The sequence below is a fragment of the Loxodonta africana genome, chromosome 10 (assembly GCF_030014295.1).
Source record: "Loxodonta africana isolate mLoxAfr1 chromosome 10, mLoxAfr1.hap2, whole genome shotgun sequence".
Lineage (NCBI taxonomy): Eukaryota > Metazoa > Chordata > Mammalia > Proboscidea > Elephantidae > Loxodonta > Loxodonta africana.
In genome coordinates this window covers 105,608,514-105,622,223 of record NC_087351.1, presented here as the reverse complement: position 1 = coordinate 105,622,223, position 13,710 = coordinate 105,608,514, and the positions used below count along the sequence as shown (strand labels likewise).

At 48.9% G+C, this 13,710-nt stretch overlaps 1 protein-coding gene across 2 annotated transcripts in view; it reads right to left on the bottom strand.

Moving 5' to 3' along the window:
- SLC24A4 (solute carrier family 24 member 4) overlaps nt 1–13,710 on the bottom strand; it is a 209,507-nt gene that overhangs the window by 29,949 nt on the left and 165,848 nt on the right. The window contains exons 9-11 of one of the 2 annotated variants that reach the window (XM_003408831.3): nt 12,254–12,307; nt 11,010–11,152; nt 5,418–5,587 (exon numbers count right to left, since the gene is read on the bottom strand). In XM_003408831.3, coding sequence (XP_003408879.2) covers nt 5,418–5,587; nt 11,010–11,152; nt 12,254–12,307 — 367 coding nt within the window. The remainder of the gene's footprint in view (nt 1–5,417; nt 5,588–11,009; nt 11,153–12,253; nt 12,308–13,710) is intronic. The other variant, XM_003408832.3, reaches the window with a different exon arrangement.

Sequence of the window (13,710 nt, the reverse complement as noted above, 5' to 3'; positions counted from 1 at the left end):
GATGCAGGAGGTGGGGGAATGGGGTTTGGGGTGGGGGGTGATTCATGAGGGGGAAAGACAGAGGGTGGGTGAAATTCTGGGTCCCTGGCAACTCAGCTCGGTGGCTCTGGGTGGCAACAGTCCAGCCAGGCCAGAAGCGGCCTTCGGGAGAAGGAAAGACAAAGACTTCCCTAATCCCCACCTGAGGAGCCCTGGTGGTTCTCCTTAAACCAGTTAAGTGCTTGGCTGCTAACTGAAAGGTGGTGGTTTGAACCCACCCAGTGGCTTCACGGGAGAAAGACCTAGAGGTCTGCTTCTGTAAAGATTACAGCCAAGAAAACCCTATGGGGCAGTTCTGCTCTGTCACATGGGGTCACTATGAGTCAGAATCTCCTCAATGGCACCTAGCAACAACAATAAGCACCCACCTAGTGAGTGAGTACCCAGTACCCAATCCCTGCAAGCCTTCTCACACGGCTGCTCCACCATCTTTGATGATGAACAAATAAGGGCTCCCACCCGCCGAGGCGTGTCCACCGTGGATTTCTTTTAGTTTTGCAAACTTTTTTTTCAAGAGTAACTGAGACAAGAAGGGTTTTAAAAAACAACGTTGGAACTGGGTATTTTGTGGTTTTTCTTCTCCCCACACCCATTCTATGGTGAATTTCCCTGAAGACACTACTGAGCCTCCAGGCATTAGCCCTTCAAGCCTGTGTCACCAACATTTTTAGAGCTGGAAGCATCCTGGCCGACACCAACAGATAGAGAAACCAAGGCCCAAAGAGATGAAGGGAGTTTGCGGCTAATTCGAGATAAAAACTCAGAACTTCTGACTCCTGAGCCCAGCCTCTCTGGCTCACAGGATGTATTCCTGGGCAGGCAAATTCCAATATGACGGAAGACGAGGTATTCCCCGCTTCTTAAAACACTTGGGAATAACAACAAGCATTTTACTGGCTCATCAAAACCCCATTATGTCCCTGGATGCACACGCCACAAAAAACATATCCTAAACCCAAATCCCAAAATTCTTAAGAGTTGTTCAGCACCCCACCCCTCGCCCTCAGTAGGTACGATGATCATGTTCACGAAAAACAGCCAGGACTCAGTAAAATTTCATCGGTTCAAATTTTACTGATTTGGAACGAAATAATTCAGAATGACTCAAAACTTGGAAATGACGTTTCCCTTACTTAATACACTTTCCCAGGAAAGGGCAAATTGAGTATAAAATCAAAGTAGGAATGTTAAAAATGCAGAACCTTTAAGCACTGTGAAATACCATTCTTGCGTACTATCAGTGTGCTAAGTATCAATTATTAGCTATCAAAGTTTAAAGTCCTCTAATAGCTACCTAAGGAGCCTTGGTGGCAAAATGGTTAAGAACTCGGATGCTAAAAGAAAGGTTGGTGGTTCAAACCCACGCAGCAGCTCCACCGGTGAAAGACCAGGTGATCTGCTTCTGTAAGGATTATAGCTCAGAAAACCCTAAGGGGCAGTTGTACTCTGATACATGGAGTCACTATGAGTCGAAAATCAACTTGATGGCACCCAACAACAAAAACTACCTGCACATGAAGATAAGGTCTTAAAACTCCGATGTGCACATACACAGCAAAGACTGGGAAAGCCGATAAGCAATAAGCCTGTTATCTTTGCTCTACTAGTTTGTACTTTAAATAACAGAATTATTTAATGACTATTTTTCAAATGAGAAAGACACATATGACACAAAATTCAAGCAGAGTGAGAGTGTACAAATTAAAAAGGAAGTTTCTCCTCAGAGGCAATCACTGTTCACCAGTGTCTTGGGTTTCCTTCTAGAATTTTCTATCCATAGAGAACAGTTCCCCACGTGTCTGTCAATTTGTCGTACTGTGGGGGCTTGTGTGTTGCTGTGATGCTGGAAGCTATGCCACCGGTATTCAGATACCAGCAGGGTCAACCATGGAGGACAGGTTTCAGCTGAGCTTCCACACTAAGACAGACTAGGAAGAAGGACCTGGCAGTCTACTTCTGAAAAGCATTAGCCAGTGAAAACCTTATGAATAGCAGCGGAACACTGTCTGATATAGTGTTGGAAGATGAGCCCCCCAGGTTGGAAGGCACTCAGAAGATGACTGGGGAAGAGCTGCCTCCTCAAAGTAGAGTCGACCTTAATGACGTGGATGGAGTAAAGCTTTCAGGACCTTCATTTGCTGATGTGGCACGACTCAAAACGTGAAGAAACAGCGCAAACATCCTTTAATAATCGGAACCTGGAATGTACCAAGTATGAATCTAGGAAAATTGGAAATCGTCAAAAATGAAATGGAATGCATAAACATCGATATCCTAGGCATTAGTGAGCTGAAATGGACCAGTATTGGCCATTTTGAATGGGTCGATCATATAGTCTACGCTGGGAATGACAACTCGAAGAGGAATGGTGTTGCATTCATCATCAAAAAGAACGTTTCAAGATCTATCCTGAAGTACAACGCTGTCAGTGATAGGATAATATCCATACGGCTACAAGGAAGACCAGTTAATATGACTATTATTCAAATTGATGCACCAACCACTAGGGCCAAAGATGAAGAAATAGAAGATTTTTATCAGTTGCTACAGTCTGAAATTGATCGAACATGCAGTCAAGAGGCATTGATAATTACTGGCGATTGGAATACAAAAGTTGGAAACAAAGAAGGATCAGAAGTTGGATAATGTGGCTTGGTGATAGAAACAATGCCGGAGATCTAATGATAGAATTTTGCAAGACCAACGCCTTCTTCTCCGCAAATACCTTCTTTCATTAACATAAACAGCGACTACACACAGGGGCCCCGCCAGATGGGACACACAGAAATCAAATGGACTACATCTGTAGAAAGAGACGATGGAAAAGATCAATCTCATCAGTCAGAACAAGGCCAGGGGCCGACTGTGGAACAGAACATCAATTGCTCAGATGCAAGTTCAAGCCGAAACTGAAGAAAATCAGAGCAAGTCCATGAGAGCCAAAATACAACCTTGAGTATACCCCACTTGAATTTAGAGACCATCTCAAGAATAGATTTGACGCATTGAACACTAGTGACCGAAGACCAGATGAGCTATGGAATGACATCAACGACATCATCCATGAAGAAAGCAAGAGGTCATTGAAAAGACAGGAAAGAAAGGAAAGACCAACATGGGCATCAGAGGAGACTCTGAAGCTTGCTCTTGAGCGTCAAGCAGCTAACGCAAAAGGAAGAATTGATGAAGTAAAAGAAATGAAGAGAAGATTTCAAAGGGCCTCTCGAGAAGACACAGTAAAGTATTATAATGACATGTGCAAAGAGCTGGAGATGGAAAACCAAAAGGGAAGAACATGCTCGGTGTTTCTCAAGCTGAAAGGACTAAAGAAAAAATTCAAGCCTCGAGTTGCAATAGTGAAGGATTCCATGGGGAAAATATTAAACGACGCAGGGAGCATCAAAAGAAGATGGAAGGAATACACTGAGTCATTATGCCAAAAAGAATTAGTTGATGTTCAACCATTTCAAGAGGTGGCATATGATCAGGAACCGATGGTACTGAAGGAAGAAGTCCAAGCTGCTCTGAAGGCATTGGCGAAAAACAAGGCTCCAGGAATTGATGGCATATCAGTTGAGATGTTCCAATAAACAGATGCAGCACTGGAGGTGCTCACTCGTCTATGCCAAGAAATATGGAAGACAGCTTCCTGGCCAACTGACTGGAAAAGATCCATATTTATGCCTATTCCCAAGAAAGGTGATCCACCCGAATGTGGAAATTATAGAACAATATCATTAATATCACACACAAGCAAAATTTTGCTGAAGATCATTCAAAAATGGCTGCAGCAGTATATCAACAGGGAACTGCCAGAAATTCAGGCCGGTTTCAGAAGAGGACGTGGAACCAGGGATATCATTGCTGATGTCAGGTGGATCCTGGCTAAAAGTAGAGAATACCAGAAAGATGTTTACCTGTGTTTTATTGACTATGCAAAGGCATTCGACTGTGTGGATCATAATAAACTACGGATAACATTGCAAAGAATGGGAATTCCAGAACATTTAATTGTGTTCTTGAGGAACCTTTACATAGATCAAGAGGCAGTTGTTTGGACAGAACAAAGGGATACTGACTGGTTTAAAGTCAGGAAAGGTGTGCGTCAGGGTTGTATTCTTTCACCATACCTATTTAATCTGTATGCTGAACAAATAATCTGAGAAGCTGGACTATATGAAGAAGAATGGGGCATGAGGATGAGAGGAAGACTCATCAACAACCTGCGTTATGCAGATGACACAACCTTGCTTTCTGAAAGGACTTGAAGCACTTACTAAGGAAGATCAAAGGCCACAGCCTTCAGTATGCACCTCAAGATAAAGAAAACAAAAATCCTCACAACTGGACCAATGAGCAACATCATGATAAACGGGAGAAAAGATTGAAGTTGTCGAGGATTTCATTTTACTTGGATCCACAATCAACAGCCATGGAAGTAGCAGTCAAGAAATCAAAAGACGCATTGCTTTGGGTAAATCTGCTGCAAAGGACCTCTTCAAAGTGTTGAAGGGCAAAGATGTCACCCTGAAGACTAAGGTGCACCTGACCCAAGCCATGGTATTTTCAATCCCATCATATGCATGTGAAAGCTGGACAATGAATAAGGAAGACTAAAGAAGAGTTGACACCTTTGAATTGTGGTGTTGGCGAAGAATATTGAATATACCATGGACTGGCAAAAGAATGAACAAATCTGTCGTGAAAGAAGTGCAGCCAGAATGCTCCTTAGAGGCAAGGATGACGAGACTGCGTCTCATATACTTTGGACATGTTGTCAGGAGGGATCAGTCCCTGGAGAAGGACTTCATGCTTGGCAGAGTACAGAGTCAGTGGAAAAGAGGAAGACCCTCAACGAGGTGGATTGACACAGTGGCTGCAACAATGAGCTCAAGCATAACAACAACTGTAAGGATGGCATAGGACCGGGCAGTGTTTCATTCTGTTGTGCACAGGGTCGCTATGAGTCGGAACCGACTCAAGGGCGCCTAACAACAACAAGAGAACAGTTGTGTATTCATCTTTTCTTGCCCTAAATAGCGTTTTAAAGAAACAGTCCATACTTCAGACTGGACTTTCTCCAATTAATTCAACCCTAGGTTTTTTTTTTTTTAGAGCCTGATAAAACACTCAGTGGAACATTGGAGACATGATGTTCGATTGCTGTCTGCTTTAAAATCCCACCTGAATGGGTCATGCGCTGCCTGTGGTTGATGTTCAGGCTTGGGTTTCCTTAAATAGGTGCATCGACCATGGACAGCCTGGTGGCAGACACCCTGGTGGCCAAGACCAGGAAGAGCCCTGATAATCCAGGCCTTGTCATGGTGTCAGAACTTATCCAAAGCCATTGGTTCTTACTGCCTCTGAAACAAACTTACCTCATTAATTATGATCCTGCTGGCCATCCGTAGTCGGGTCCTGGGCCCAAATTTATTGGTGATCATTACACGTAGGCCCGCCTCTGGGAAGCTGAACTTGGGAGGGCTGGAGCTCATGATCTCATCCACCATCACCACGGGGTTTTTGCCATATTGCGGCTTCTCCTTCACTATTGAGCACAATGCCATGATTAGTGCTGAAATCTCCGTGAGGACACACCTAAGGTCTGGGATGGATTCCCCTTGTGTGGTAGGCTTCTCTGGGTTGGCAGCCGGCAGCCACCTGGAAGCCAGTCGGGTTGACTGGCCTCAGCACCTCCCATTAGTCAAAGTACTGGTTCTGCAATGCCTGCCACCTTGAAGTATTAGACAGGTGCCATGGGACCACTCATCCGATGTCCCACCTTTAGCAACCCCCCTACACCTGTGGACGCTCCCTCCCTTCTGGAGCCCTGTCTTGGCTAACTGCAGAGGTCTTTCAGCCTCACTGGGCAGCCCACCTACAATACAGACAGGGTCCCTGCTACCTTTGCCCCATGGCTGACTGTGAAGGGGCTTTTCTTTCCTCTGGTTGACAGAGGTGCAGAAGAAACTTTTCAAATTGACAGGGGTCACCTAGAATGGAGAATGTTGGGAAAGCTCTAGACTTCCCACGTGGCCACTTGTCCCTGTGACTCATTCTGGGGCTTTTCCTTAAATGACCATCTCCACCCCACAGGTCATTTAAGAGTGCTTCTAACTGTCCTCTAGGGGCCCAGCAGTGAGGCTCACAGGGCCTACATGAGGCAGCTGTGCCCAGGAGAGGCGCCTGCTTGCCCAAGGGCACATGACAGGCTACTGGCTGAGCCCAGCTGCTTTGACAAAGCCCAGCACCCTCCAGGAGTGGGGCTGCTCCTTCTCTCTACCCTTTCCCACATCGTAAGGCTGAATAAAGCCTCCTAGTCCCTGGACCTCTTCCTTATAATCTTTGCAAGCATGGCCTGGGTTGGGGGATTTCACATTTAACTCCAGGGTCACAGAAGGTTCTAGAAACTGAACTCATGAACACAGCACACACAAGCAGGCTGAGTTTCCCCACTGAGCAGCTGTAAAAATGGATATGCCCCACCCTCTGCCCTGGTAACCTGTTCCCAGTGAGTGTTCTTCACGAGCAATAGGGTAACCAGGGACTGGGTATAGGGAGCAAACCCGTGAGCGAGTTAATGGCACAAACATGAACAAACGCACACCAAACGCACACCCCTCACCAAACAGGCAGTGAGGCTCAGCAGACAGGAGGCGTGTGGGTTAGAAAACAAAGCCAGGACCATGCATTTGTTGGAGATGGATGCCAACCTCCAGCGAGGCGTGCGCTGGGCTGGGCTCATGGGACTTTTTTTTTTTTAAATGCATGTGTTATGCTTGCATGAAAGCAGACTACTTACAATTTAGAAGAGGAGAGGAGTTAAGGAGACAAAGGCCGACAGTGAGTGCCAGATATGATTAGCGTGCGGTGGGTGCCAGAGGCTGGGCAGCATTCTCGATGGCGGTGCCGTGCCGGGGGTTATTTGGAGGAGTAGGTTAGTAGAGGGGCTTCTACAGGGAGCTTCGATGCTCAGGCCTCTGGCCTTCGGGATGACCCCTTGCCTGGCTGAATGCGATGGCTCTGTTTCCTCTCTGAGGAGCAGGAGTGCCCACAGCCCCTCCCTGCTGCAGGATGCTCAGGGGGCTCCATCTCAGAGGCAGGTGGGAACCGGCCAAAGAGCTGCAGGCCCCTTCCAGGAGATACAGCCCTGTCATGGGCCCTGATGGGGAGCCCTGGGCTCAGAAGGAGGGAGCCGATGGAGTGTCGGCTTTCTCAGGTGGCAGCCCTGATAGCTGCTCTCCAGGTACTATGTCCTGGTACCGCCCACCATGTGGCAGCACAAGGTGGTACCTGCAAGCCCAGAGAGGCTGCCCAGAAGGTAACTCAATTAAAGCACATTTTCCCCCAAGTTCAGCCCAATGCCAGGCACCAACCTCTTCCTCCCTGACCCAAGTCAAAGTTGTACCCGGGGCCAGGTAGCCTGGGATGGTCCCACACTGAGTCCACTGAGCTAGACTAGCTTAGTACAACGCAGTGGCCAGTGGTCAAAGGGGGCCTGGCTGTTAGGCTGGGTCCAAGGCCACCTGGAAACGAGGAAGGAGAGGCTGAGCTCTCAGTGGCTGGAACCAGGGGTGCCTTCCTGGATCTGTTCCCGGGACCCTTTCTTGGTGGGTAGGGCCCTGCTTTCTGACTAGAATTGCAGTGTGATGTGAAACATTTGTCAAAGTCTTAGAAAAGAGACTAAATGAACAAAAACAAAGAACTGGTCCGAGCCGATTTGTCTAGCTCAGCTGTATGACCTTGGAGAAGATGTAAGAACACAAAGGTGTTTTGTAAGTGCGGCGGCCAAAGGCTTTATAATTTCCTCTCCTGACAAGAGGTGTGGCCACAAGGATTCTGATTTTCTGTGTGTATGTGTTCCTGAAAGAATCTAGCAGCCAGGAATCTTATATTCTGTGGGGGGGGGGTGGTTAGACAGCATCCTGCCTAGAGGCTGAGGATGGGCTGAGAGGAACTCTGACAACATCTCAGGATTCCCTGACAACGGCATTGGAAAAGCGGCTTCAGAAAGTCCTGAAGCCCCTGTTCTCCTCAGCACCACCAGAGGATATTACCAGGTGCTTCTTCCTCCTGCTTCGGTCAAATCTGTTTTTAAGGGCCAGTGCACTGGAGTGACTCACGCATGTCCCTCTGGGAGCCTTTTATAGGACAGTGAGAGGCTGTGAGGCAAGGGGCAACCCTCCAACTAGGACTAGAAAACCCTAACGTCTAAACCTTTAGGCTCCCACTTTCCAATTCTAGAAGAACAGGCCTGCCCTTCCCTCTCTCCCAGTTGAAAGGAGACATTATCTTCCTTCCTTCCCCAGTGCTTGGGGGAAGGGACAGTCCTATGTCTAATCTTCTGGTTTCCTAGAAATTGTCCCAGACTTGAAGAGATTTGGGGAAAAATTAACTTGTGGGGAAGTCCTTATTGGGGTGCAAAAGGGATGGAGACATGTCAAGACAAAGCACCAGAAAAGGTCCCACGCAGGCAGAGGCCTGAGGGGAGCCTGGATTTCCCTGAAAGGGCCAGTAGCTGAGGCCCCCGCCATATTGGGAACAAGGACATTCCATCAGCCACAGAGGGTGCTAGGTAGCTCTTGGGCTGGCGCTCCCCACTCAGTATTTCTCTCATTCGTCAGGCCAGTCTAGGAGAGCCTGGAGGTATTGATCTCACATCTACGTGACTGGGCAAGAAGCAACCTCTGTCCCGAGTGACTGTGTGTGGAAACCTTCAAAAGGTACCTCAGAGCCATTGTGTATGTGGATCTAAAATCCAAAACCAAGGCAAAAAACACTGCCTCCCCTTCTGAGGAGGTTGTCCTGGAAACAGGCTCTCCCCTGGGGCAGGCTGCTCTGTATTAATGAAATATAGAAATGGGATGGCTGTGTTTTGACACACAGGCAAAATCCCACACTCTGCTGGCTTCCTTTGCTCAGTCCCTAGTGGGGGCTGTGGCCTTGACCGCACCCCACCCCACCCCCCAAGTCTGCTTCCTTCCATGTGGAGAGAGTCACCCTTCACTTGGGCATCTGCTACAAGTGTCCCCTTTTGGGGGTTACCGAGACAGGGGACAGAATGCATTTGCTCCAAGTGTGTGGGGGTGAAACCCTTATTCTGATCCACAATAGAACAAACACCTGGAGGGCGGGGAGCAAGGAATATAGACATAGCCGCTAAATGTCCTAGACACAGGCTCATGTGGGCCCCTCCAAGATCACCTGGCCCAATGGCTGGCATCACAAATGACTCAAAGTTGCCTGAAAGAGGGCATGACTAGCCAGGGCCATGGGGACCAGGGAGAAAACCTCCCAGGTGGCCAGCCAGCCCCAATTATTTCACCTGGCTCCACAGGCCTTCAGCAATACTGGGGGATGGAACTCAAGGAAGCCGCCTTAAACCCTGGCTTTGGATATCCTAATTGTAAGAACCTATTCAGGCTTTGGAGTCCATGGGTGGTGCAAAGGGTTAACACACTCAGCTGGTAAGGCTGGAGGTTCAAGTCCACCCAGAGATGCTTCAGAAGAAAGGCCTGATGATCTACTTCTGAAAAATCACCCACTGAAAACCCTGCGGAGCACAGTCGTGGTACAACGGGTTGGTTATTCAGACTTTAACACTGGTCTCTGTTACGGAGGCACGTGAACTTCCTCTCTTTTTGGCAGCCTCCCCGACAGAGGGAATCACCTGGTGACTGGCTGGATTATTAAGAAATGAGGACAAGGTTTCCAAGGAAGCAGCCAATCAGGCCTAGACAATTCAGGGTTCTATAGTGATGACAAAAGGAGCCCTGGCAGCGCAATGGTTAAGTGCTTGGCCAGTAACGGAAAGGTTAGTGGTTCAAACCCGTCAGCCACTCTTCTGGAGCAAGATGTGGCAGTCTGCTTCTGGAAAGATTATAGCCTTGGAAACCCTGTGGAGTAGTTTCTACTCTGTCCTATAGGGTCGCTATGAGTTGGGATCGACTTGATGGCATTGGGTATAGAGGTGACAAGGGCTGGCTCTGGAGGCCCAGAACCCCAGTTTCCAAACAAGGCGGCTAAGGGCAGCTGAGGAGACGAGGCTGCTCTCTCCCAGGGCAATGGGCTCCAAGTGGGGTTCTCTGGGGAACTGGTCGGGGAATTCTTGCTCAGCTCAGTGGCTGCCGTTCCTGGCCTGACTCATTTTCTGGGCAAATGTTCCCAGCCTAGAAGCCAGCGGGTCCCTCCAGTCTGGGCCTGGCACGTGAGGACCATGGGAAGGCTTAGGCCTGCTCTGCCACCCCCAAGCCCTCAGCTTCCCGTTGCTGGCCTTTTACATGGGTCACAGAGACACCATTGCCTTTCAGGAGAGCCAAGTAGGACCTTGAACCTTCCTCAGAAGGGCTGGAAAATTCCCAGGGATGGGACTTTTTTTTTTTCCTGGTGTACCTTCCCTCTATCCTTCTTCCATCTAAAACAACATCAATATATGGGCAACATCTCAGACCCTAATTCTCCCTCCTCAATTTAGATGCCTTTGATCAAAGGTAAGTCCTGAGAGTGGGGGCAGTAGTGATTCAGTGGCAGAATTCTCTCCTTCCATGTGGGAGACCTGGATTTGATTTCCAGCCAATGTACCTCCAGCTCAGCCACCACCTGTCAGTGGAGGCTTGCACGTTGCTATGATGGCGACCAGGTTTCAAAGGAGCTTCCAGACTAAGACAGACTAGGAAGAAAGGCCTGGTGATCTATCCCAAAATTTGGCCAGTGAAGACCTTATGGATCACAATGGTCTAATCCACAGCTGATCACGGGGACGGCACAAGACTGGCCAGTGTTTCATTCCGCTGTGCACGGGGTTGGCATGAGTCGAAGCTGACTTGACAGCAGCTAACAACAATGACAAATCCTGAGAGAGTGACAATTTAGGGGGAGTGTGTGTGTATGCGTACTTGCGTATGTGCACTTAAGAGGAGAGAGTGGCTTCAATGACAGTATTTGCATCCCTCCTGTCTGCTCAGCCTTACCTTGCCCCAGCAATGGCATGGAAGGGTCATCATAGTTAACGTCATAGTAACCATTACCATCCTCCAGCTCGTTGTTGACCGTGCTGCCATTTGCGACGGTCTTTTGTTTGAGTGTGAAGAAGGCTTGCATCTTCACATTGTACCTGGAAGAGTAAGACAGTCGGTCAGGGGGGACCTGGGAGGGGAGTCCCACCGACAGCGTGGGTGGGGAAGTCTGCTGGGGTGTCCCGCTGGGAGCAAGGTGGGGAACCAATGTTTCCTAAGCTGATGGGTTTCCTGACAGGAGCTTTAAACAATGTGCAGTGTGAGGGGCTGCTCCTATTGAGTTGTTAGTGGGCTTCCTGGGGGCATTAGAGAGTTTTGGCCCAAGAAAATGATTCATACTTGCTTACTGTAAGATACAAGCCTGTCTGAATAAAAGGAGCTCAGCCAAGCCTGTAGGACAGGCTTGAAGGAGGCATTACCTGGCCTGTCCAATCTCCCACAATCAGCAAATCACACTCAGGTGGGCCTCTCCGCGAACAACCCCTGCTCTCTCAGAGCCAGCCCTGCCATCCTCCCTGAGAGATGCGAGTCTCTCTCAGTCTCAAAGCCCCTCAGGCTGGCTGCCTCACTGAAGGTGATTCTCTTGAAATTTGACAAGTTATAACCCATTTTTATAAAACACAGTGGAAATTTGTAGTTTCATTCAACTCAGAGGGTTGTTTTTAATTACCTGTGGAGGTGTGAGGAAGAAGATGAAACCTGAGCCTGGCTCAGCTCACAGGTAGTTGGATCTGGGCCACTTTCAAAGAGACATGAAGCTTATGCCCTCAGTACTGTGAGTGGCGCCCCCTGTGGCTGTGCATGGCAGCGGCCCTGAGAGGTACCCTGTTAGGAAGCTAAAGCTGCCTGGTGTTTTGAAGACAGTGGTATTAAGGTGACTGGACATTTATAGAGACAGAAAGAAAGCGTGGCCACTCTAGGGTTGGAGAAGCAGCAAAGAGTAGGGGTACGAAGGTCTTTGCTTGCATCTCATTCTGGGGAGCAGTTACCCTGGCATGATTTGCCTGGCCTGGCTGTGGACAGGCTCCCCAAACAGTGTCTGAACATCACTCCCCCACATTCTGGCTGCCCCCATTGGGGTGCCCACCAGAGACCTGGGGCTGGACAAAAGGGATGGAAAGAGTCCACGGAGGCGGAGGTTTTTTCCTGGCTCAAGCAAAAGGCTAGAACAGCCCAGAAGTTGAAGGCAAGGTACTTACTTCATGATCAGAATATAAAACACATACAAGATGATGAGCACCAAGCCTTCCCACCTCAAAAAGAAAAACGAGACTGTGGTTAGAGCCGGGGAGCCACCACCCTCCCCAGGCATGGGGGGCTGGGGCAGAAGAGGGCAGGGTGTCTTTGTCTGCCCTGTCCCCGCGCCCAGCCCAGACCCAGGCATGCTGGGTGAAGACGCCCTGGTCTGCGGCTGCCCCTGCCCCCACCCCCCCATCTGAAGCCCTCTTGGAGGCTGAGAGAGAAGGCTGAAGGGAGGGTCTACTTATCTACAGGAGGTCTGTAGGACCCAAGCAGAGTGCCCCACTCGCACCAGCTACAGAGAATTGGGGGAGTGGCAGAGGAGGGACCAGGGCCACCACACCCCAGGGTTCAGGACAGATATTGGCCTGGAGTCACACAGATACAATCTTAAGAGACCTGACAGCCACCTGAGACCCAGATACCAGGGTAGCTGTGATGCAGGTGGAAAGGAGCTCGCATCCCACAGGGCCCTAAGAACTGACTAAGACAGGGGTGGGGCCCAGGCATAGAAGCCTCCTGGGAAACAGGGTGGGGTAGGTGGTCTTGCTGGGATGCACTCTTGCTGTTCTCTGGTGGCGCGGTGATCTATTTCCAAAAAGATCACAGCCATGGAAACCCTATGGGGTACAGTTCTACTCTGACACACATAGGGTCACCATGAGTAGGGATCAAATCCATGGCAACTGTTTTTTTTGTTTGTTTTTGTGTTGTGGATACTGCATCTAACCCGTGCACAGCAGGGACGCTTGGGGCTCTGACCACAGACCTCTGAAGAAGCCACACAAGCTGAAGCTTGTTTGTTCATCTGACAAGCACGTGCTGAAGGCCTACTATGTGCCCGGCATGAGCCACAGCCATTTTGGGAGCTCTTCCTTTGCTGACAGGAAACCCACAGACTAGCAGAACCAGAAAGGGACATGTAGATGATCTAATTGCATCCCCTCCAATGCCACCTAAGGCTGAGGAAAATGAGACCCGGGGGAGCAGAGAGGCCTTCTCAGAGCTAGGGGCAAGGCTGGGACTAGGATTCAGGGGCCAGCCCCTCACTCCAGGCAGCCGAATGCCCTCAGCCAGATCTCCTGCACCTATTGCCACAAGTAATCACACGCAGGGTGCAGATTCCAAACCACCATCAAAAAAAGAAATTTTGATGGCTTTGGAAGGCACCACGCGTTCACTCGCTATAAAATAGGGTGTAGCTATCGATCTTTTCTTTGGAAGTTTGTACTTTACATATCTTAATGAAGGGATCATTCCCTACCTTGATGTCAAAGGCAACTCCCTGTATTTTGTTCTGTTAATCATTTTTAAACATTTTTTGCTTTTTATAGTTAGGTCATTAATTCACCTGGGATTTCTTCTTGTATAAGGTGAGAGGCAGCTACGGCTGCTAACAAAAAGACTGGTGGTTCGA